Below are 25,646 nucleotides of genomic sequence, written 5' to 3' on the forward strand. Positions count from 1 at the left end.
GAGTCAGTGCTTGGAAATAGCCTTTGAAATGGAAGTCTGTATAATTTTCTGTATAATTCCAGATGATCCAATAAAAATGTCCAGATGTCAGAACATCCCTCTTGTTTTATCAGGTTTTAGAAACAAAAAAGTAAACAATATCCTTTTTGACCTTATGCATAGGTCCTGCCAGGTAGAGGAAATTGTGTTGGAAGAGTAAAAGGTGTATTACTTTATTACTTTTCCAAGAGTAGAGTCTATTTTAACCTGTGTATATGTGAAAATCCTTCTGCCCTGTATGTCTGCATATCATGTTAGAATGATTCTTAAATGTCAACAGCTTAGCTGGAGCCTTCATAACCATCACCATGTTGGGCAGACAGCTTGCGTTATTGGGCTATCATTGTTTTTATCACTGGGTCCAAATAGAGCTCAGCCAAATCTAAGCCTCCAGGCTGTGGCCAGTTCTATCTGGAAGCTATTTGGAGTTACATTTTTCAGAAATCTTTTCTTCGATTTCTTTTTTATTTGCCTTATTCTCCTCTCCTGCCAGCATTTATCTGATTCTAGAAAGTCTTCCTGTCACCTGAACTCCACAGGGAGCTTAGAATTCACCCTCCATCTCAGATTGATTGTGTAAAGGCTTAAAATGGTTCCTGCTGCTTAACACATAATGAATGTAGTGGGCATCTGTTTGCAAACTCTAAACCCCAGTGCCTCCTTACTGGATTAAAGTTATAATTCTTTTTTCTTCCTTTTTAAAATTTTAATTGGTGTCTAGGTCTCTCACGACTTTGCAATCAACTTTAATGAAGACAACCCAGAATGTGCAGGTAAATCACACATAAAAGCAAGCTGAGGTCTCACCGCCCTTCCGTGGGTACCTTTCCCATTTTAGTCTCTCTGCTCTGAAGCAGCATCTCAGTTAGCCACAGTCATCTGTCCACAGCAGAGAAGTAGGCTTTCTGGATCCAAATAAACCATGCTACTCCAAAGGCAATGGAGAGCCATAACAGAGCAGAAAAGTAGCTATAAAAGACAGAATGCAGAAGAGGTCTTGAGCTTACAGCAAGAGTATTGATACCAATTCTGGATTTCTCTGGCCAAAAAAAACGTGGGGAAGAAATATACCTGTTGGGCAGTGATTAGCTACCTCTCTTTCCGCTTTCTAAATTTTCATTATGTATTTATTTATCACAACTTCCTCTCTGTGAAGGAATAAGGAAGGGGGAAACATGGAAAGCATTTGACACTTTCCACATGCTAGCAAAGGATGTGACTTCAAACAAGTAGCTTTATGCTTTTGTGCCAGAAAGAGCCTTCTCAAAGGCTTTGGTCGGTGTTGCATTATTTCCAGCTAGAAATTCCTCGACATATTCCATCAAATAATGATGATGAAGCGATGTACACATGACTCCTACAGGTGGCCCAGGGTGGTATATACTAGAGGAGACTCAGCAGGTGGTGTGAAAACTAGAGAAGCATGAAAGCTGACTTGCCTAGTGGCTGAGAGCACAGCCCTTAGATAGAGCCAGACAAGACCTGGGCATGAATCTTGAGACTACAACTCACTTGCTGTGTGACCTGAGGCAGATCATTTAACCTCTCTGAGCCTCAGTTTCTTCGCCTATAAAAGGGTATAACATCTATTTCGTTATGTTATGAGGATCTAATGAAATCATATGTGTAAAGTGGGACATTTGGGAAAAGTTCGTGTAAATGGTTGCTTTTGACTTGAGCTTTTAAAGAGAATGATTGCAGCGGGAGTGTAGGCAACACCAGGGATGTGGTATTTTCTTTTTTACCTTTAGGATGTAAATGTGATGTTGATAAGGACTAATGGGGGCAACTGAATGCTTTATTTCTGTGTGTGTTTGATTACACCTATATTTGAGGGGACTACTGAATTACTGATCTTTGCCGATTTCACCTTAGGAATTCAAGGAGTTGTGGAGGCCTATCAGAGCTGTCTTCCTAAGCTCCAGCTTTACGGTCCTACTAACATCGCCCCCATCATTCAGAAGGTTGCCAAGTCAGCATCAGAGGAGACTAACACCAAGGAGGCATCGGTAAGGAGAGGGCTGGTCCTCCTGCTAATGGGCGTTTACCTGGATATTGGCCCTAGCACCCATCCCACTCTGACAATAAATCCAAACATTCCTACCTGTGTGAGTTTGGACAAATGCCTTAACCTTCCCCTATCCTCAGTCTCCTCATCTGAAAAATGGAGATAATCATACCCAACTCTGCTGGTTATTGTGAGGCTTAGCAAGGCCACATCTCAAATGTCTGCAACATTACCTGAACACAGGAGACACTCAACAATGGAAGCTACTGTAGTCACCAGAGTATGGGTCATACCCACCTCATGTTCTTGGGGAAGAAAAAACTGTCCAAAAATAAGCTTCCTTTCCAATGTACCCATACTACAGATGAAAGCAAAGCAAAACAGAAGTAAAACAATGGATGAATCTGTCTCCCGGTGGTCAAATGCGACAACACAAAACACCATGGCAAAGATTTGTTTCACATTCTGTTCTTGGTTTTCTTAAGAAAAATGCAAACCAAAAAAAAAAAAAGAAAGAAAAAGAAAAATGCAAACCAAGGCAAAAAGACCAAACAGAGTTTGTTTTTTTTCCCCTAAAATTTTAGAGTTAAACATATTACCATAATAACTTTTCTGTATATCATTTTTAATGATATCAATATAGTCCTTTTCTAGCTTTCTTAATTTTTTTTCAGATTTAGTAGAATATTACCGATGTCTGAAATTGTCTCTAATTTTATCCTGGGTTCCAAGATACTGAATTTGCATGAAGAAGATTATATACGTCTCCCTCATCTGCTGACATGAACTCATCCAAGCTATTTGCACTGTACCCAGGTTTTCAGCTGTCCTCATATTAGAATGGATGGAGGACCATGTTCATATCTGATGTCAAACTCTTGTGTACTGGGGCACGTTCCCTCTCAATTATCCAAGGACATTGACCCAGCAGTTATGTTCACCTTCTCTCCTTATCATCTGTTTCCCCTTCCTACTGAAGACTCATTCCCATTAGCAAATAAAAAAGGCTTTAATACCTATGAATTAAAATCTCTCCCTTGATACTACTTAACCCTTTAGCTACTGTCCCTTACTTTACTGTCCTTCAAAGCACAAGGAAAGTCTCCCTCACTGTCTCCATCCACCCATACCAGTCAGACTTTCCTCCCCAACATTTGTCTGAAAATTATACTTCTCAGAGTCAATGACACCTCCATCTTGCCAAATGCACAGAGGCCATGGAGCAAATTTGAATCCTCACAGATGCAAGATTTAGAAATAAGGGTTGAACAGGATCAGTATTCCATTTTATGTTTTTTTTTTTACTTTTTTTCATCACCAGAACTTCAAATTCAAATTCTTCAAATGATAACTTGGCTCAGAAACCCAACATATAAAGTAGATTTTAAGAAAATAGACTGTCCTTGCTAAATCTGTACTATGGGGTGGGGTTAGGTAGGTCTGCTCTGAAAGGGCAGGTCAAGAATCGGTGGAGGAAGCCTCTAATCCTCACAGCCCCAAATAATTTACCCTATAGGCCAGAAACATTGATGTTTTGCCCCAGAGATTTTCCCTGTTCTTTGAACAGTGCGTGGTCCAGGGCCCCTTGCTATTACTGATTGCTAAGGATCCTAACCTTGAACCTCTTTGGCAGGTTGTGCAGGGAGTCTATGGCTGTCAGATTTTCCTCTCGATTTTTGTGGAAGTCTTGTACAAATTAAAAACAAACAAACAAAAAAATCCCCTCCTTATCTAAACAGGACCTCAAGTTCATTCAAAGACGGTAATATTTCATCTGTGAGCATTTTCTAGCCTGACTTTAGAAGCAACTACTACTGCTCACCTTATTGGAAATTTCCATCAGGATTTCAATCCAGCAGTCTGCAGCATATTACCTTTAGCTAGATTGAACCTTGAAGGAGCAGATTCTAGAATCCTGACAATCTCTTTGGATCAGTGGTTTTGGACCTTTTTTGTTCCATGAACACCATTAACAGCTGGTGAAGCCCATGGACCCCTTCTCAGAAATGCTTTTAAATGCGCAAAGTAAAATATATATTATAAATAAATCACATATATTGAAATGCATTCGGCAAAATATTTTTAAATGTGGCTAAGAAGCATGATAAATATAGCAATAAAATGCTTCTTTTATTAACATTAAAGTATGAGAACCAGTAACTAGTCTAATAATTCTGTCATTTCTAAGTAGTGTTGATATAAATGATGTAGTAAGATATTTACAGTCACTGTAATATAATAGGAAAATATTCTGTGATTTCTATTGGTGACTAAGTCACAAGCACAGTTAAAACTAATTTTATTTGTTGATTATAATTGAAAAAAAATTATAAATTTTAGTTAGAGGTTAGTGAAACTAAAATATAATTTACCCCAAGTTCACAGATTGTCTGAAATCTTTCAGTAGTCCACTGGCCCAGGTCAAGAATCCCTGCTCTAGGGGCTCCTGGCTGGCTCAGTTGGTAGAGCGTGCACCTCTTGATCTCGGGGTTGTAAATTTGAGCCCCCTGTTGGGTGTAGAGATTACTTAAAAATAAAATCTTTAAAAAATAAAATAAAATCCCTGCTCTAGATGAAAAGTCAACAAACTGCATTCTATAGCATGTTTATCAATGGCTTGTAGGCTAAGAATGGCTTTTACATTTTTAAATGGTTGGGGGAAAAAATCCAAAGAAGAAGAATTTCATGGTACATGGAAATTATATGACATTCAAACTTCAGTGTCCATCAATAAAGTTTTATCAGAACACAGCCATGCCTGTTCACATTAAGTAATGAATATGGCTATTCTCACACTACACTAGCAGTGTTAGGTTGTTGCACAGAGATCACTATGGCCTGCAAAGCCTAAAATATTGATTATTGTCCCTTTACAGAAAATATTTTCCCAACCCTGTCTCTAGACCATTTCAATTCTAAAGTTTCTTGATGTGGTAGCGTGGCTATCAGGTGTTTTGTTCCTGGAGGTATTGAGCAGGTAGGGGCGATCCAACCCTTGGACCACAAAGATCAAATCAAACGGGAGTTGCGAGAGGTAGAGAAAGGAGGAAGGAGGACATAGAAGTGTAACTCACGCAAGGGCCCATCTGCTCTTGAGTCAGAAGTGGTTTCCCTCCAGGTGTGGCATCCACCTGGTCTTCCAAGGTGTACCCTGGAAGGGTGATTTATGATTCTGGTGTATTACACACTCCTTCCCCCTATCCCCAACCACCAAGTTGCCTCCTTCTGCCCCTTCTCTGCACCTCCCTAGCTGCACCATCAGGTCTTCCTACTGAAACCTTCCTCTAAACTCCCAGGCCACCTTTTTTGTGACTGTATATGACTCAAAGAGCATGGATATGGGATGAAAATGTACAATTCGAATGAATTTGAAAATTGGTTGGTTAGCTAGAACTAGGGATGGGTAGTTAGTGGACATGGAACAGAATTAGTCTTTACATTAAACTATATAGAAAGCATTTAAAACATATGGCTGTCTTCATCATAGTGTGAATTTCTGTTCCCTCCAGTTGCACTTCTGACATGTTATTTTGTTTAAAATATTTTTTCCGACTTACAGAGAAAAGCAGGAACCTTTAACATTAACAGCCTGTGTGCAACCTTTTAAGTATGATTCTCAAAACCAGATGTTTTCAGAATGTGGCTAGGCTATCCAGCCTTTCTTCTTTGAAATATGGCAACTTGAAATGGCTTACTAATCCCACATTTACCCCCTGCAGATGTCGGGCATATTGCAAAAATTACATTAGATTGGCATGAATTGGCCTTCCTTCTCCAGACCCCATAGCAGGTCGTGAGCCCTCCCTGTGCTGATGGAGACAGAATGTCTTCTCCAGTTTTGCTCTCGGATGAGCCCCCTTCAGCCTATACAGGTGGAAAAAGGCTAGCCAGGCTGCAGGCAGGGAGCTGGGACTTGGAGCAAGAAGCCACAGGAGCTCAGCACCACAAGCACACTCAAACTGGACCAGACCATGGTGTATGGCCTTTGGGGCAAGAGGCAGCAACCCACACCCTCCGTTAGCAAGGCTTTAGACTAGTGCTGTCCACTAGAAATATAATGGAGTTGTATATGCGATTTTAAATTCTCTAGTAGCCACATGTTTAAAAGTTAAAAGAATCAAGGGAATTAATCTTTTTAATTTTATTTTATTATGTTGTTAGTCACCATACAGTACATCATTAGTTTTTGATGTAGTGTTCCATGCTTCATTGTTTTCGTATCACACCAGTGCTCCACGCAGAATGTGCCCTCCTTAATACCCATCACCAGGCTAACCCATCCCCCCTCCCCCCTCCCCTCTAAAACCCTCAGTTTGTTTCTCAGAGTCCATAGTCTCTCATGGTTCGTCTCTCCCTCCAATTTCCGCCCTTCATTTTTCCCTTCCTTCTCCTAATGTCCTCCATGCTCTTCCTTATGTGCCACAAATAAGTGAAACCATATGATAATTGACTTTCTCTGCTTGATTTATTTCACTTAGCATCATCTCCTCCAGTCCCATCCACGTTGATGTAAAAGTTGGGTATTCATCCTTTCTGATGGCTGAGTAATATTCCATTGTATATACGGACCACATCTTCTTTATCCATTCATCTGTTGAAGGGCATCTCGGCTCTTTCCACAGTTTGGCTATTGCAGACATTGCTGCTATAAACATTGGGGTGCATATGGTCCTTCTTTTCACTACATCTGTGTCTTTGGGGTAAATACCCAGGAGTGCAATTGCTGGGTCGTAGGGTAGCTCTATTTTTAATTTTTTGAAGCACCTCCATGCTGTTTTCCAGAGTGGCTATACCAACTTGCATTACCTCCAACAGTGTAAGAGGGAATTAATTTTAATCATGTATTTTGTCTAATCCAATATAACCAACATATTCTCATCTTAATAAGTCTTCCATATAAAAAATTAATAAAATATCTTACATTCTTTCTTTTGTACTCAGTCTTCAAAATCCATGTGTATTTTATAATACATCATCTTAATTTGGATACTAAATTATCGCTGCAAATACTTGATCTTTTTTAGGTTTTCTATATTAATAGCTGAGAAACTAGAGTCACATACCTGAGTTGTTCCAAACGTATTTAAAAGGTTTCCAATAACTGAATCAAGTCTTCATTTTGAAGGTTAAATTTGAATTCATTAAAATGAAATAAAATTCGAATTTCAGTGCCTCCGTTACTCTAGCCACATTTCAAGGGCTCAGTAGGCACATGGAGCTAGTAGCTATTGTATTGGGCAGTGTAGCTATGGACTCTGAAAATTCCCTGAGCTGAAGAGGTCTGGTCCCACTCCTCAGGAAATGAAGATGTGTAGACCCAGAGGAGGTAAGTTTTCCCAGGAACTCAGAGAATGGAGGCTTTGAGGCCAGCCTGTCCTGACTCCCCTCCACTGCTCTGTCCACCACATTGTGCCATGTAACTGTCATTAAGGTGATTCTTAGAATTAACCCACAATTACTATGCCTGCATTGAAGCTCCATTCATCATAGCCTTAAGTCTTTAGGGCTGCCAACACAGGACTCGTTAAAGTCTGTCGGCACTGTCGCTGTGGTCAGTACACACGAAAGCCACCCGGGTGCATAACAGGTATTGTCCTTGTCTCCCCCACCTCCCTGTCCCCATGCTCACCTGGCCTCTGGTCAACCCCAGCAATACTTCATCCTGCTGATCCTCACCGACGGTGTCATCACAGACATGGCCGACACCCGGGAGGCCATTGTCCACGCCTCGCACCTGCCCATGTCGGTCATCATCGTCGGGGTGGGCAACGCGGACTTCAGTGACATGCAGATGCTGGATGGAGATGACGGCATTCTTAGGTCACCCAAGGGAGAGCCTGTCCTTCGAGACATCGTCCAGTTCGTGCCCTTCAGGAACTTCAAACACGTACGCATATCTCTGGGGCTTCCTGTGGGAGAGCAGAACAAAAGCAAGCTCACTCCCACAGTTTCCTACCAGTGTTCTGGGTAAAGCAATGCCAGCTATCCCTGCCCAGGCCAGGCTGTCTCACACCCAGGATATGTAGAGCTTCACTCTCTGGAGAAAGACGTGTAACTCAAGTAATAGTCGAGGAGTCACGCTAACTGTGGCAGCCAGCATTTCACTGGTGCTTGCCCTCATCCATGTAATTTAGGCTCTCTAGTGCATGCAGGGCTCCATGTACAGTTGGGCGGGTTGCTCTCTGCCTAAAGGTGCCTGGCTGAAGTAGCAAAGAGAAGCTAAAAGTCAGCATGGGTTCTCTTTGTCAAGCCATGTACCCTGGGAGAAGCCTGTGTTTGCCTTGGAAAAGTATATTTTTGAAATCATAATAACCTAAATCCTCTGTAAATATACAGTAGGCAGCATCAAAGATTTATTTAACTCATTAGTGAGGGAATCACAAAGATGACAAAGCTTGTTCAAAGGAGGGTATAAAATAGTTGATTATGGTCAGTGGTGGCGGTGGGAGAGGGCGGCAGGAATACTGGAATAAGTTTCCTAAGGCAGATTCAAAACTGGCTAATGACCAAAAGGGTTAAAAAATCATCATCATCATCTTTAGATTACCTTCTCTACTGGGCAGAAATCTTATCACTTTTCTGCAAGTTAACATTTAGCTTTACAGTCTTGGATTCCCATCAATAACAAATAGTAAGTCAAGCAGTGTCACAGTCCCCAGACGACCCTGAAGCATCTCCAAATTTGGGATAATTATCAACTCCACAAAAGAAGAGGCACCTTCATTTTATTTTCTTTTTTTAAGATTTTATTTATGTATTTGAGAAGGAGAGCACGAGAGAACACAAGCAGGGGGAGTGGGAGAGGGAGAAGAAGCAAGCTTCCCACGGAGCAGGGAGCCCAACCTGGGGCTCGATCCCAGGACCCGGGGTCATGACCTAAGCTGAAGGCAGACGTTTAACCAACTGGGACACCCAAGTGCCCTGAAAAGGAACCTTTAAAATTTACACAAAACCTTGCACCCTTAGGGCTGCAGTGGGCCAGGGTGACACCCTCTCTGATTCTCCCAAAGGCTCCCTCTGTGCTTGGTAGTGGCCCTGAAGAAGCCTTCGGAGCCTCCTCCAGCTGTATCTGGGAGTCACATAGGTCGTCACAGACAGTCCTCTGTGTTCTTTTGTTCTATGCCCCTCGTGGCAGCCACTCCCGAGCAGATCATCCCCGACCCCTGCTATGCCTCTTCTCTGCATGGGGTGCCACCGAGCCTGCTCCCAGGGCTGGTAATTGAACTGGAGCTGCCCCGGCAGGAGGGAATCTCCAGAACCCTCAGTGCCCTGAAGAGACCCTGCAGTCCCCTGGGAAATGACAGGAGTCCCCTCCTTTCCATGCTCCAGAGACCCTGCTGTCACCTGGACCATTAATGCGGTGAAGTCTGTGTCCCTACACCTCCAGGATCCCTGCTGCAAATGTCCTTCACTTCCTCTCCAGCCCCTCCGTGTTCAGGCCTGAAGTCAGTTATTTAGGGTCAGGGTGAGGAAGGGACAGGCACTGAGCCATCCACTCTGAGCTTTCCCTCCTGACATTTTCTGGAAAAACCTTTCTCCTCAAGCCAAAAGCCCTCATTCAAATGAATCCCTTTCGCTCTCCTAGCCATTTTATCAGATCTGTCCAGAAATCCCTGAATCCCAATTTGGGCTCAGGCCAGGACCCCAGCTACGCTGGGTAAGGCAAGTATAGGAGCAGAACAATGGCTGGACCATTGTCGATTATCGACAAGTCCCAGTACCAGAGTCAGAGCCTTTGGCATATGCTTTTTGTAAATTGTTGTTTGCCACCTTCTTGGGACATGCTTTAAAGCAAACATTCAGATAAATAATGAGCCCAGCAGCCTCCAGTGAACCCTACATCTCTTGGCCTGCCGGGGCCACTTAGCGAGATCCCTGAACACTCCAGGGCTCCCTGAACAATAAGGTATTGCTCATAATGGTACTGCCGCACAATTGCGATTCTCCTTTTAGGGAGGACTGTGTGTAATGAGCATCATTAGAGGAGTCTAAAATCAATCCCTGACTACAGTGTTGAATGCAAAGGGAGTTCCAAGTGACACCCAAGCCCCCAGCAAGCACAGGGGTAAAAGCGTGGGTGAGGGGCTAGCTGTGCAACCATAGCTCCCCTTCAGTTTGCCTGGGGTGGTAGGGGGGGCAGTGTTTCCAAATGAAACCACTTGCTAAATAAAAGAGGCTCACCAAGCCCTCAGGTCGTCTGCACGTAGGACTGGATCCACTATGTGGAGGGATGTACAGGAAGAGGTGAAATTTGCTACAATCGTGTTCATCACGACTGAAGTGATATGAAGTGACTTACTTGCATAATGCCCAAGGTGGGGAGAGGGGGTTGTTCTTCCAGATTTTCATGTCCTGCCCCATTTTGTCAGCCAGACAGAAGTAGCCACATCACTGACCACCACCCATTACTTTGCATGAATGGAGAGGAGTCAAAGAGCTCACTCCCTAGGAGATTCATGCACTTCCCCAAACCACCGCCTTTCTGTCCCCGCATGCACACACATGTGCAGACGCGCGCGCACGCACACACACACACACACACACACACACAGCCACAGAGCCACGCACGTTGCAACCTCTCCCCCAGCCGCCTCCTGTTCTCAAACATTCATGGAGCGCCTGTTGTGGGCACAGCGAGATGATAAAGCCATGGATCCAGGCCCCAAGGAACGTACTGGAGAATTACATGGTTGGGACATAGGTGTCAGCAGAAAACTGTGCTAAGCAACCTATGGGTGGTGAAAAGGGGCTCAAATGTTGCTACAGGACTTGAGAGCAGAGAGGAGCAGCCGTGAGAGAAGCCTGGCAGCTTGCGCTGGTAAGAGGAAGGACAGACTGTTGGTGCGCAAGGGAGTGGGCTCCTGCTCGCAGGTGTCTTCTACACAGACTCTAGCTGCTCTGTGGGTGACAAAAACAACACCAGGAGCATAGCACGCCCCTTATCTTCATGGACTTCAGCTTAGAGTTTGAAAACCATATCATTATCCAAACTTACCTATTCTGAATTCAATACACAGTAAAGAAAATGGAAGGAAGCCGGTAACCCATGAATTGCCTCCCTTTGCATGATAACTCAAAGCTTTCAAGTGCACAGGGCATAGACTCTGAGCTGTGTAGCTCCTGGCAAGTTATTTAACCTTTCTGTGCCACAGACTTTCATCTGTAAAATGAGGCAAATGACAGACACATTAGAAGAGTAAACGTGGTGCCTATATAAAGCTTAGCACAGCACCTGGTCGTCGCAGGTGGTTAATAAATACCGCTGCTGATACCAGCTGCTTTCCCTTTTTTGGCCTGTTCCCAACCAGATAATGCCCCCAAGTCCTAATTGCTCACCAGAGCCACCAGCCCAGATATGCAAAGGAGTGGGAGAGTCATTTAGAAACTGTGCTGTCTAGATACAGTGACAAATAGCTACGTGGGGCTATTTAAATTTAAATTAACTAAAATGAAAAAAATTTAAAATTCAGTTTTTTCAGTCACACCAGCTACCTTTCAAGGGCTCGATAATCATGTGTGTCTAGTGACTACCACATTGGACAGGGCAGATACACAGTATTTCCTTCACTGGACCAAGTTCTATTTGACAGTACTGTTGAGGGATAGCATGGCTTCACATAACAGCAGATCCATCTTACAGTGGATTGCACAAGTGGTTCTTAACCAAGGACAACTTTGGCAACATCTGGAGACATTTATGATGGTGACAGCTTTGGGGTGCCATTTGCATGTAGTGGGTAGAGGCTAGGAGTGCTGCTAAACATCCTACAATGCTCAAGACAGTTCCCCACCCAAAGAATTATCTGGCCCAAAATGGCAATAGTGCCAAAATTGAGAAACCCTAGACTGTATAAAGACAAATATGGTGTTCTCAGGTAACTAGATGTTAGGGACTGGTGGCTGCCCACATCTTTTTTTCAGTGATTTGATAGTATCAGGGCGAGCACTTGGTGATTCCCCTTGCTCTTTGCTCGTGATGATAAAACAGTTGCCATAGCTCCAGGAATTACATTCTAGTTCAAGGAAAAAAGGAAGAGGAAAGGAAAACAGAACCAACCATGTCTGTCCCCTCTAACCAAGAAAGAAAAGCTTTCCAGGAAACATCCTCATGTCTTAAAGGATGAAATTGGGTCATATTGGAGCGCCTGGCTGGCTCTGTCAGTAGAGTGAGCGACTCTTGATCTCAGAGTCATGAGTTCAAGCCCCACATTGGGCGTGTGGCCTTCTTAAATAAAAAATTTTTTAAAAAAAGAAAGAAAGAAATTGGGTCATATGGCCATCCCTAAGTGCAAGGGAGGCTGGGAAATTAAGTATTTGGCTTTCTAGCCTTTATATGAGATGTGGCTAGAGAGAAAATGGTAGGAATGGGGCTTTCATAGCTACCCTAGTGTACGTGTGGACCATGCTCTGATCCACAACCCTGAGCAGACATTTATAAACTAAAAGAGCATTTGTGGATGCCAAGTGCCCAATATGCTAGGACATCTTTGAAATGTGAGGGGTCACTTTTGAAAAACCCCTCACCGTGTTTTCAGATTGTTTTTAAGATTTGTGTCTCTCTTTTGAGCCTCCTAAAAACTGTGAGATAAAACCAATCCCTGTTCTTTGCTATTTCATCTCTGAGAATACTGGGGCTTAACCAAGTCGAATGGCTGAGTAGCAAGCCACATGAGGAAGGAAAGAGCAAGAAACCAGGTCATTCGGCATTTAGTCTAGCCCTTTCTTTACTTTGCTGAGGAATCTCAAACGCCCATTAACTGGTCCCTCGGCTTCAAGTTTTCGGCTTCAATAATAGCTAATAATGAGGCTCAGGCAATTTTACTTGCCCGGGGATTGGAAAGCTAGTACCGAATGCCAGAGCCAGAAGTCAGATCCAGCTCTGCATGACTCCAGAGTCACGCAGAATACCAACCTCCACCTTCCTCTGCCCCAAATCAGACAGTGGGATCATAATGCTGATAGAATAAAGGTTACATTAATTAGTGGTATTCAAGACCCTCCATCGCCTGGCCACAAGCTTATTTTCCAACTGAATACCCCCACAATCCTAAATCCGTAACACACCCACGTACACTTTCTTTAGCCCCATCAGATGACTCACTGTACCTAGAATGATCAAATGTCATTCCCCTTCTCTACATTTTAAAACATGCCCAACTTAAACACCACCTCCCCTTGGAAGCCTGCTGTGATTTCCTCTAAGATGACTTAGTCTTTTCATTTTCTGTGCTCTGGTCCCAGGGTGTTTGTGACTCTAGAGCTGTGCTGCTCAAATTTCAGTATGCATAGGAATCACCCTAGAGCATCGAGTTAAAATGCAGATTATGGTTTAGTAGCTCTGGGATGCTTCTAGCCTTCTATATTTCTATTAAGCTCCCATGTGATGTGATGCTGCTGGTCTGTAGCAGGTATAGCAGTGTTCATTGGGGCCACACCAGGCTCCCTTCTCATGATTATAACTCCCTTAATGGCAGGAACCACACACCCATAAACCCTAGCACAGTGCCTGGAATTGAATGCAAATTGGGACTTAAAGAAAATTCATTCTGCCCTCCAACTTTCCCCCATCTTCAGATGTGAATAGTTTTCTATTTTGAGACAAGCATGGGAAAATATAATTATAAAATAAAAGGTTCATTTTCCAACAATCTGACAACTCTTGGTTGGAGTAGATGCTCAACAAATATCGGATGAATGAAGGAAGGAAGGAAGGAGAGAAAGGGAGACTAGCTGCTCAGAGCAAGACTGCAGTCTTTTATGCTGATTCTGGATCAGATTCCTTTGGCCAGGTGCCAAAGTCACGGTGATTTCTTCTTCCCTCCAGGCATCTCCAGCTGCCCTGGCAAAGAGCGTGTTGGCTGAAGTCCCAAATCAAGTCGTGGACTATTACAATGGCAAAGGGATTAAACCAAAATGTTCATCGGAAATGTATGAGTCTTCCAGGACACTAGCACCGTGAACTCCACATACTTTTACAGAGTTCTGAAATACTATTCCTGCTAATATTTAATACTTCTACTACTCCTGTACTTAAAAAACACACAGACACACTTACACATTTAAAAAATAGCACGTTTTGGTGATTTTTAACTGACGATTTTTTTTGCATGTGTAGCCCTGAGGCCTGGATCTGTTAAGCTCTTGTATTGTTAAAGACTTTTTACAAAGAAACATGAAAAACTATAACTTACTCTTTACATTACAGCATGTCGCCTTGAAATAAAATGTTATCTGTATCTGTTTTTTATACAGGTTTGTTGAAATTTTGCTAAATTTCTTATTATCTTTACACTGTAAAGCATTTTGACACATTTATTGAACGTTGACAGCCAAAACATAATTTGGTTTTATCTGTTACAGGATGAGAGACTTTTCAAAATGGCAGATGCATGGACTGTATTTTGCATGTTTAAAATAAAAAAAAAAAACCCACACTGTTTTTGCAATTGTTATCTATAATCCCTCCCTGCTAAGAAGGGTCTCTTTATTGAAGAAGAGGTTTACCCACCTAGACATAGTCTTCTAGAAGTGGGTCTGGAGCACCTAGCCCAGCACCTCTCAGACTTTAATGTGCACACAAATTACCTGGAGATCTTGTTACAAGTCAGACGGTGGTGCAACAGGTGTGCGTGGGCCTGAGATTCTGCATCTCTAACAAGGTCCCAGGTAATGCCATTGCAGTCCACACTTAAGAATACTGAGGTTCTAGACTCTAGGGTGTCATCCCAGAGACCATCTGACACAGGGAAGCACCTAGTCTGCTTGAGAAGGGCACTTCTCCCCTGCTAGTAGCACAAAAGTCCCACCTGTCTCCGAGGTGGGAATAAAAAGTAGTGAGACTGATTCCAGAAGCTGCATACCCATCAGTCCCACTGCTTTATAGTCACACCTCTTCCTTAAACAGACTAGGGAGTATTCCTCCTCACCAGCCTCCGCCCTCTCAAAGGAGGCATCCCATAACCTCAATGGGAATGGTTCCATTTTTATGTCAATCCCGAGGAAGGACCTCAGAGTCTTTGGTGGGACCACAACCACAGAAACTCATCCATGGCAAATGGCCATGCGGTATGGCTCCCCAGAAACCTGGCCCGCCAAGTTGATCTTTAAGCTTACTATGGGGCGTCTTGTTGCCTCTTTTTATCACTCCTGAGAACAAAGTCTATCAGCAGAAATGCCTAGGATCATTGTTTTGCGTGGAGGTGTTTTGTTTTGATATGAACTGGCCAGTCTTGAACCAGAAGAAAGAATGTTTCACTTGGGTAATGTTCTCACGGAGAAATGGACAAGTGTTTTGCAGGTATAAAAGGCACAAGGCGGAATTTATTTTTGGTGAGAGAGATAGGGGGTAAATCACAAGGCAAAATAGATCTGTTCATTGTTTGTTGCGAGAGGAAGTATTAATAAGCAAAGCAAATGCCTTGTATGATTTCCAGTGTTATAGATCCTAATCTTGCAAATACATGTCAGCCAAATGCACAACATTTTGGGAATGATGGTAAAAAAAAATGTATGACTGAAAAAAATCATAAATATTTCAACTGTATTGTTTTATGAATAAATTGGGTACTTACAGAATTTTTTCTGAGAGTTATAGTCTCGTTTCTCTTTTCATGGCAATTCGCTAACAGTGATTTATTTCATGTAGACGACATGCCCTCAGATTAGGACTAGCTCTTTCACAATCCACAGAAACAAAAAGATATTGTTTTTAACAAGCGGGGGATTAAAATATGTAGGCCCTATTGTACAGAATTATCTGATGGTGGTTTCTAACTCCAAACGAGGACATGAGCTTCCGCATAGATGTGCCTGGAACATAGCAAGCACTCAATAGATACTTAATGAATAAAGAGATGACTAATCGAATGAATGAATGAATAGACCTGTTAATGTGCCTCTTGAGTGATCTCAAATCTATTGTCGATGTAAGAGGTGAATTAAGTGGCTATGCCTGTCAATCAAAATGATGCACCACTATGTCATTCTCAAATATCTGCTGGGATCTATTGCATTCCTGTCAGAATCTCTGGGATCTGTGAGATTGGGTGATGAGGACAGAGTCCAATTTGCCTGGCCAGAACCTTATGGCAGCTTACTTCCTTTTTCGTAGCCAGAATGAAGCCCTGCTCAAAAGAATAATAGAAATTGTAGCTAACAACTATTGAGGGCTTACTGGTGCCAGGTACTGTTCCAAGTGCTTGCTATATACTATGTCATTTAATTCTCCCACCGGCCCTATGAGGTAGATAATATTATTAGTCCCATTTTGCAGATGAGGAAACTGAGACATAGAGAGTTTAGGTAACCGACACAAGGTCACACAGCTATCAAAAGACATAGCCAGAATTTGAATGCAGACTGGCTCCTGAGCCCATTTCCTAATCCGAATTTCAGCTGCCCTCCTGGACCTATACCTATTTGCCATATCAAGTAGTAGATAATTAGGATATTTGCGAGAATAAGGCTTAAAACATAACCTTTGCCTCCATTTCAGAAATTTCTCTCCCATCTGGTGATCTCCGCTTCTTGATGTGGGCTCTGGAGCAGTGGAAGAGAGATGGGATTCAGCCAGGTCTTCCCAACTTCCTGCCACCAAGGAGACCATATGGATCAGACATTACAAACACAAACACTCCCAGGAGCTGAGTGAGCCGTGTGAGCGACTGAGGAGGAACAGGTTTAAACAAGGGACATAAAGAGTAGACTGTGGTGAGGATGGAGAGAAACGGGAAAGCACGTGTCCCAAAGAGGGTCCAGCCCCAGGGGCCCTGCACAAGTGTGGACCCAATGCCGCCAGCCCATCAGTTTCGCAAGTGAATGGGAAAATGTGGTATTTCACATTTATTCAGGATTCAACAATTGTTTTAAATATTACAAGGGCCAAACTGTAGGACTCAAAGGAAAAATACCTCTGGGCTTAAATTGGCTTGGAGGGCAAATATGGACCCATATGTGGTCTGTGTACCACGGGGCCTCAGTAGATAACATACACTCCAAAATTCTTGGGGACCCCAAAGAGATTTTATTTCTGTGGTTTATATCTAGCAATATTTGCTGTATTCAAAATATTTATTAATTCATTTATATAACAATAACAAACCCATTACATACTAACATAAATAAAATATTTGTATTTTAAAAACTATTTCAAAATAAAATAAAATAAAAAACTATATTTCTGGGGTGCCTGCTGGCTCAGTCAGAAAAGCATGCAACTCTTGATCTCAGGGTCATGAGTTCGAGCCTTACGTTAGGCATAGAGATTACAAAGAAATGAATGAATGAATGAATGAATTTTCAAAACCAAAAATCGCAAGGCAAGCAGCATTGTACATCTTGCTTAATAAAAGCCAGCTGGATTCTCATATCTCCTTCTGCACTCACCCTGTTGTATAATGATGTTTTGGTTTTGGTACAACGAAGAAACTCTAGCCTTACGTGGCTAGGTATGTGGTAAGGGGAAGAGTATTTTCAGCCTTCTCAAATAACTGTGCTAATTCTTTTCACCACACCAAATCTCAACAAGTTTCTTAAAGGTTAGTTGCAATGTGGAATACGAAATCACGTCAATAAACCCTTCCTGGCATTTTCAATGTTCTTTTACCCATGCATGACTTTGTAACATCGTGCACCAGTCACTTGGGAAATACTGATCCACTCACTTATTTAGATGTTCAAAATGCTTACATAGTTTAGTTTACCACACCAAAAAACTCACATTCTTTTGCTGTATATCATCTCTGCTATCTCATCAGACAGACTAAGTATTGAGAATCTGTCAAATTATAGTGCCAGATTCAGGTTTTCCAAAATTCTAAACTTTGCTAGAAAGCTCAAATGTTTTCACTGGCAACAAATACTGTCAGTTGTTTTTGTTGAAGTGACAGATGCATTTCATTCATTTTCAAGAAAGTATCTCCCAAATACCCACATCTGAATAACTCTAGTTTATATCAGTCTTTTTTTTTACCCCAAGTATAAATGGCGTTCTGTGAAAAAAACAAAACAAAAAAGAGCAGCCAGTTCAGGTCACAACAGGAAGGTACGCATGCCTTCGTTTGAGGCAACCGTCTTTGGTCAGACTGCAGTAGGTATGCTGTATGTGTGCTTTGCATTTTGTCACCCAGCATATGAAGAAGACATGGACTCAAGGATCAAGACTTGATAAAACTACTCACTTTTCTGCTCCATCAAGAACATCCTTAAATGAAACCATGCGTTCTTTCCTGGTCAAGTGTGGTACCATCTTCTTGATGTGAGCTAAGATTCCAACAGTTTGCCCTCCAGTGCTTTTGCAACATTGGTACAAAGATCAGCACAGTAAAAAAGGCATTTTATATCTTCGTGTTATTATGAAAAGAGTTTTGACATCGCAGACTCCCTGGAAGGGTCTCAGGGACCTTTGGGAACCACACTTTGGGAACTGCTTGCTCTAGACCACTTGACAAATTGTATATTAGTTTGCTCTTCCTGCAGTGTGGATTACCATGAGCTTAGTGGCTTAAAACAACACATATTTATTATGCCACAGTTTCTCTAGGTCACAAGTCCGGGAAGATAGCTAGGTCCTTTGCTAAGGCCTCATAAAGCTGAAATCAAGATGTCCACAGGATTGCATTCCTTACTGGATGCTCTGGGAAAGAATCTGTTTCCAGGTATATTCAGGAGGTTGGGTGCCGTTGCAGAACTCAGGTCCCATTTCCTTACTGGCCGTCAGTTGGGGGAGGGGGACTGCTCTTGACTCCTAGAGGTTTTCCATATGGCCCCTCCAGCACTGGTGGGTCAAGTATCTTCAAACATTGAATCTCTCTGACTTTTGTGGCATCCCTCTGACTCCAGCCAAAGAAAGTTCTCTGCTCTTAAGGGTTCACGTGATTAGACTGGACCACCCAGGTAACTCAGGATTCACTATCCTGAGACTGGTACCTTTAGTTACATCTGCAAAGCCCCTGATGTCATAAAATATAACATGTTTATAGTTTCCAGGGATTAGGAGTTGGACATGTTTGAGAGGCCATTGTGCCTGCCAGAGAGAATGCAAGATATTGCCAGATGATTCGAAAACAAAATGTGGTATGTTCAAGAATTGTAAAAGGGCTGCCTGTGGAGACAGAAGGAGAATATAGACGAGGTCAAGGAGTGGTGGTATAAATACCTGCCGATTCCAAATCTCTGCCCAGGAGAGCTCATTCTAAATCTGTTTGAATAGCTCCCTTTTTCAGTCTTTCCAGCACTTGCTAAATACCAACCCTGCACTAGGCTTGAGGGCGAGGATGGGGCTGGATGGTTGGCTTGGAAGAAGCAGGAGGAAAAATACATGGTGTCGGCTCTGCTCGCAACCTAGAGCTGCCTTCTGATTCTAGGACTTTGGAATCTTATTGCACATATTTTCCATGCCTCAGCATTTAAGACCTATAATATCTAAAGACTTCCTCATGAAGATGTTCTTCAATACTGGAAGTAAAAGAGTAGAGGGAGAGAGGTAGTGACGCATGTGAGAAGAAACAGCAAGCCTGCCAGCCATTTGCAGCATCATCCTCCGCTTTGCCCCACACATGACCTAGACCTTCAAATTAGTCCTAAACAATTCTACTTTCTAAATACCTCCACACTCTGTGCCTTCCTCTTGAGCACAGTTCAGTGGAAATACCGAGTGTTTTCAAGCCAGGATAAGTGGATCCAAGTCCAATCTTTGCTACGTAAGAGTTGGATAATCTCTTGAGTCTCAGTTTTCCCATCTGTGAACACAACATGCATCTGACATCCACTGTCCCCTATCTGATCCTTGCCCACCTCTGGCCACCCCATCTCACACTGTGATCTAGCCACCTCTTCTTGCTGCATTTGTTGAAGCGTTCCCTGCCATCCCTTCACTCAGTTGACTTCTACTCATCTTTAAAGCCTCAGCTCAGGCACCAGCTCCCCTCAGAAGCCCCTGGATTTGGCCAAGCATCCCTCCTGCCCCTTGCCTCATTTAGCCTGTACATGCCTCTGTCAGAATCTTTCTCTCCAACTAGAACTAAGTCTCTCCCACAGAGCAGAGCCCTGTCTCACCCACCTTTGCACCCCACGTCTTATTATTGGTGCCGATTCATGATGAGAGCATGCAGGAATAAATCAGGAAAGGGAGGGAACGAGGTGCGTGATAGAACCTCACTGCGGTCCTCTGAGAAATGCAGCTGCTGAGCAGAAATCAGATTCCGGTGCATTAAATTCCATTACACCAAAATTCTCAGTATAACACAAAGATTTTCAGGCAAACACCATTAAGGACAACAAACTTCCAACACAAGAGAATGTAGCCAGTGCCTTAAGGTTTACGTAATGTAATTACATAATCCAGATGTCTCCCAGACTTCTCCAGCCTTTCATTAAAACCCCCAATAGAACAGAGTCATGGAAATGTCTTGGAGATGGTGGTGCACCACAGTGTGAATGCACAAACCGTCACTGAATTGTCCAGGTTAGAATGGCTGATTTTCTGTTGTACGTGTTACTTTATGTGCATTTCACCTTAATTTAAGGCAAAGCAAAACAAAACAAAAAAACAAACATTCTAATACCCCCTGATTTGATTAGAAGGCAGTCCAGCCACTCACCAGGCTGCCCTCCCAAACCCAGCCTCACTTCTCTCTTTGGACCTGGCTCCAGGTCCTTCTGCTAATCACCTCCTGCCACCCAAATCTCATTAACACATTTCTGGGCTGCTGAATTTTTCTTTAAATCATACTTCACCCCCCCACTCCCCACTCCCACCACCACAGACACACTTCCCTCGCGGACCTCCCTGAAGTCAAGCCAAGAACACACAGCAGTTACTTAACCGAAGCTTTCCTGAATACTTGAACGGAACAAAGGACATTTTAATGCGAAGAAGATACACTTAAAACTGGATACCTTGTTTGTGCTGAGAACTCACAGATTATAAAATGCATCATTAATTTAACAACTCATTGGAGGAAAAGAAACACTTCATTAAATACTTACAAAAATTTCATATTCAACAACAATGGCACACATTTATCCCCACAATCCCATTCTCCTTTCTTCTTCAGTGTCAGAATACATCTAAGCCTTCTTCATATTGTGGCTTTAAAGGTTCTTCTGCCATTTGCAGTTACTCAAAGAAATGCTGGGATTTGTAACTATGCCTGGGACCCTGACCTTTTCAGGTCTTCGGGGTGAGTAATCTAACTCTGAAGTTTACCCAAGAACGCTGAGGTTTTGTATGCATTTCCTATTTGATTAAACTTACAGCAGTTTCTATTATAAAAAGCCCAGCGTGGACTCACAAAGAAGCACCACGCTGCCATTCTACTCCTGTCTGTGTTTCTGATTCCTGGGAGCATAAGAGGATCCCAAAACTGCAGCCTTGTTAACAGAACACAAAAATACTTTTCCCCAGAAAGTAAATACAGCTTCAAGTTCTGGCATGATGAATAATGTCTCTAGTCTTACCCATGAATTTCTGAAAGAAAAAAAAAAAAGCTTCAAATAGACACTGATTTCTCATCGTCTATGGAGTGCCCTTTCCCTTTATGCGTGTATGTATATATATTCATTAACTTTCACTTTTATAAAATTGAAAGCAGAACCCAAGGTTGGCAGGCTCGCTCTAAAATGAACAGACACCATTTCCCCTGTATTGCTCCCATCCTGGAAGCCGGCGTGAGATCTCTAAGAAAGGAAGTTCTTTCACAGATGATTAAAAGGCATGAGGTTTTTCAAAAGGAAGATCTTTTCTTCTCTCTCACATACCAAATGATTTTTCCAAGTAACCTAGACGTGCTAAGAAGGACCTCTGGCATTCATTAACAATCCAAAGGTAAATCCTTGGCAATAAGCTGGGATCCACTGGGATTGAAATCCTTGCATCATGGAAAGCAATCAGAACACCAAATGTCAAACCCAGGTGGACTGGAATGTGAAATATTAAAAATACGTACACCCAGAGAGACTGGATTAGGCTGAGAAAATAATTTCATAATTGAAACTAATTCATTTAGAGTTTAATAGGAATCAAATGAATTGAAAGTGGCTAAAAATATCATTAAATATAGCCACAGCCCAGAAATTACCACCACATTCCATCTATGTCTCTTTATTTCATATCTGCAAGATCAGAACAAGCTTAGCTGAGCTGCCATTCTGCAGATCTCAGTTCATCCTAGGATGCACATTTATCCATTCCAGCAAGGATAGTTAACAAGCTGGCCTGACCCTCCTAAAGAAGGCAGAATTGTGATGGTTATGAGCGAGAGCTTTGGTGTCAGGCAGAAATATGTTTCCCAGAGAATATTAAATTGAGTTACCTTCTCTGAAGCTCAGATTCCTCACCAATAAATGGAAGCAATACCCTCTACCTCTTAGAGTTCTCGTGAGGACTTGAAGAGATAATATATTATAAATGTCGGGCTCTGGGGCGCCTGGGTGGCTCAGTCGTTAAGCGTCTGCCTTTGGCTCAGGTCATGATCCCAAGGTCCTGGCATTCAGCCCCGCATTGGTCTCCCTGCTCAGCAGGAAGCCTGCTTCTCCCTCTCCCACTCCCCCTGCTTGTGTTCCCTCTCTCGCTGTCTCTTTCTCTGTCAAATAAATAAATAAAATCTTTAAAAAAATAAAATAAAATAAAATAAAATGTCAGGCTCATTGGATGGCACAGAGGAAGTGGTCTCTAAGTCATTATTTATAGCATACCAGGCAAGTTGTGTAGACTAGAAGACAAAAGCATGGCAATAATAATAATTATAATAATAATAAGGTAGGCTAAAAGAAAATGCGAAACCCTGCAGCACTGAATGGTCCTCGTCACAGTGACTGGCTCAGGGATGTACACGTGACCTGAGCCAGGCCAAAAAATCCCAACCCAGAACTTGCTGGAGCTCTCAGCAGAAGGTAACTTTCCTTTGATGTGGCTACACTGAGGGGACAGAAAGCTGCGTGGGCAAGGAGGCATCCTGCCACCTTGTGGGAATGAGGCCAAAACAGAGGAAATTCTAAGAGGTAAAATAACAAAAAGAATAAGATATCCACTTAATGACCTCCGTCAGCCTCTGGATCCCGCCTTGATGCTGGAATTTTCAGCCACCAAAGCCCATAAATCCCCTTTTCACTTAGTCCAGTTGAAGTGGGATTTCTGTTGCTTGTAACCAAAGATTTCTAATGCAGCTTGACCTTGGGCAGACAGGAAAGATGGCAGGAGAGGGGGAAGGGGAAAGAGTGCTGCCCGGCCGTTCTTCTCTATTCCTACCAGCCACAAAGACAACCCGGCTCCCTGACTCCTTTCTGGTCGCTGAACTCTTGTAGGGAGGAGAGGTATCTAAATTAATATGATATTACTTATCCATTAATATTTTATCGTGGGCACCTGGGTGGCTCAGTTGTTAAGTGTCTGCCTTCAGCTCAGGTCATGATCCCAGGGTCCTGGGATTGAGCCCCACATCGGGCTCCCTGCTCAGCGGGAAGCCTGCTTCTCCCTCTCCCACTCCCCCTGCTTGTGTTCCTGCTCTCGCTGTCTCTCTCTGTCAAATAAATAAATAAAATCTTTTTAAAAAAAGATTTTATCGTAAGTATTCTGCCTTAGGACATTGGAGAACAGGTTCATCTTTGATTTTCCCGTAGGATTTAGCACCCAGATAGCAGATGGAACATAAGATTTGGAACATGGAAAGTACTTGAATATTTGTTGAATGAAATGAACATTCAACCAGCCTCTACTTCCCTTCTTACGTGAGAAGGAAAAGGAACAGGAGAAACGGATCATTTGTTCCTAGACTGGATAAAATCATTTGAGATTCCACCACAGGGAAAGGGCAAAAGGACAGGCAATTACAGTCCTCCACCTCTGGGAAACCCACTGTGTTCCTTCCTGATAGTCTATATCTAACCACTTCTTACTATTTCCCTTTGACATTCATTATATGATGAGCCACTGCATTTTTCATTTCAGGACTAGGAATAAGAGTACTCAGATTTATACGCATGGAACAATGGAGAGATTAAGATCAAATCTCTCTCACATTCTTGGAAGCAGGAGGGAAATGGTGATTAAGGTGTTCTCTAAATTTGCTGGAAGTTTGAGGCAAGGGGAAACTGAGGGAACTTTGAAGAAGAATGGCTCCTTGTCCTGTAGGCTGGCTTTTTTCTCCTTGGGAAAGACCACTCTGCTTTTGAGTCCAAGAGAGCATCCATTATGACTGCCAACTATTCTGCTTGAAGCCTCCCCACTGCCCAGTACTGGGACCTTACTTGTGCCCCAGGGAGAAAGTGCCAAGTTTAGGTGACAAAATCAACTCCCCCAGATTCCATTCCTAATGTACTCTATTTGGTTGCCTGACCAAGTCCCAAACTCCCTTTTGCAGAAGGACTTTCATACTTGAAATGACATTTTACATTAGACACTTCCAATCTGTTGATATTTTGCTTTAAAGATCATTTTTGCCCTCCCTTGCTGGCCACAACTTAAGCAAGGAGACATTTGACAAATAACTTCTCTTTTCACTCATCCAAAACAGCAAACCAAAGGCCCCAGCATCATGTAGACTAGAAAAATAGAATGGGAATTGGGAGACCTGGGTTCAAAACCAGACTGAACTAGGTCCATGGCTTTGTTAGGGATGTTTACTAGATATGTGGTCTTGGACAATTTACCTAACCTTTCTGGCCACAGTGCTTTCCTCACAGATTGCTCTGGGGATTAAATGAAATAATATTTGCAAAATATTTAGTGTCACACCAGACACTATACAAATGTCCTTAAAATTAAATGTATTATAAGCATTTTTCATTGCTAGTATTACTACTAGTATGGTATAACAGCAGTTTCGTTTCTGGAGAACACATGTTCTCTCAAACACATGGCTGTTCCCATCATGACTGACTCCCTTCAGGGAGACTGTTTTCCTTTACGGCAAAGTTTGCAGACCCACATGTGGCATTCTCTGTAGTGTTCCTGGACTGGGGATTGTGAATTCCAAAGAGAAAGAAAGGGATAGAAGGAGATGAAAGGAAGAGAGAGGAATGGGCTTGACATGAACACCTTGTCCAGATGTAGATGATGGTGTCTTTAAATAATGGTAGCGTTATTCTTGTACATGTTACATCTCTGTAGTCTTAAGAGGTGATCAGCAAACATGGAGATAAAGGAACTTGAGGCCAAAGAATGATGAAGAGATCCCTTAACGTCTTGTTAGGAATCTGGCATAATTGCGTCAAGATGAAATTGTTCATGGAGAAAATACCAATGGGAAAGCCAAAAAAAGGATGAGTTGAGATTTTTCATGATTATTGTAATATCTAACAGAAAGTGAATGTGAATATTTTTAATAAAAAAAACTAGTTAGCTCTTGTTTCATTGCTACCATGTGCCAAGTAGTGTGTTAAGCACATTGTGTGCATCATTTCGTTTCATCTGTACTGTTGGCTGGAGAAGGAGGCATTTTTTTAAATCATATTTTACCAATGAGGAAGCTCAGAGAAACTAAGTGATTCACGTGCGTGTGTGGAAATAGTAGCAGCAACAGGATCTGAACCCAGACCTTCCCACTTCTAAAATTAAAGACTGCTGCTAGCCATTACGTGGGTGTACCAAGTCCTCTGCTTC

The 25,646-nt window shown here is 42.6% G+C and overlaps 1 protein-coding gene across 7 annotated transcripts in view; it reads left to right on the forward strand.

The window, feature by feature from the left end:
• The window catches only part of CPNE4 (copine 4), a 516,611-nt gene extending 502,133 nt beyond the window's left edge, over positions 1-14,478 (forward strand). For all 7 annotated transcript variants that reach the window (XM_073900035.1, XM_073900038.1, XM_073900041.1 and 4 more), the window contains 4 exons: positions 761-812; positions 1,915-2,048; positions 7,698-7,934; positions 13,872-14,478. In XM_073900035.1, coding sequence (XP_073756136.1) covers positions 761-812; positions 1,915-2,048; positions 7,698-7,934; positions 13,872-14,006 — 558 coding nt within the window. In that variant the 3' untranslated portion in view covers positions 14,007-14,478. The remainder of the gene's footprint in view (positions 1-760; positions 813-1,914; positions 2,049-7,697; positions 7,935-13,871) is intronic.
• Positions 14,479-25,646: the final 11,168 nt, after the last annotated feature.

The sequence above is a fragment of the Callorhinus ursinus genome, unplaced genomic scaffold (assembly GCF_003265705.2).
Source record: "Callorhinus ursinus isolate GAN/ISIS: 27379988/994484 unplaced genomic scaffold, GSC_fseal_2.0 scaffold1, whole genome shotgun sequence".
In the NCBI taxonomy this organism is placed as follows: Eukaryota; Metazoa; Chordata; class Mammalia; order Carnivora; family Otariidae; genus Callorhinus; species Callorhinus ursinus.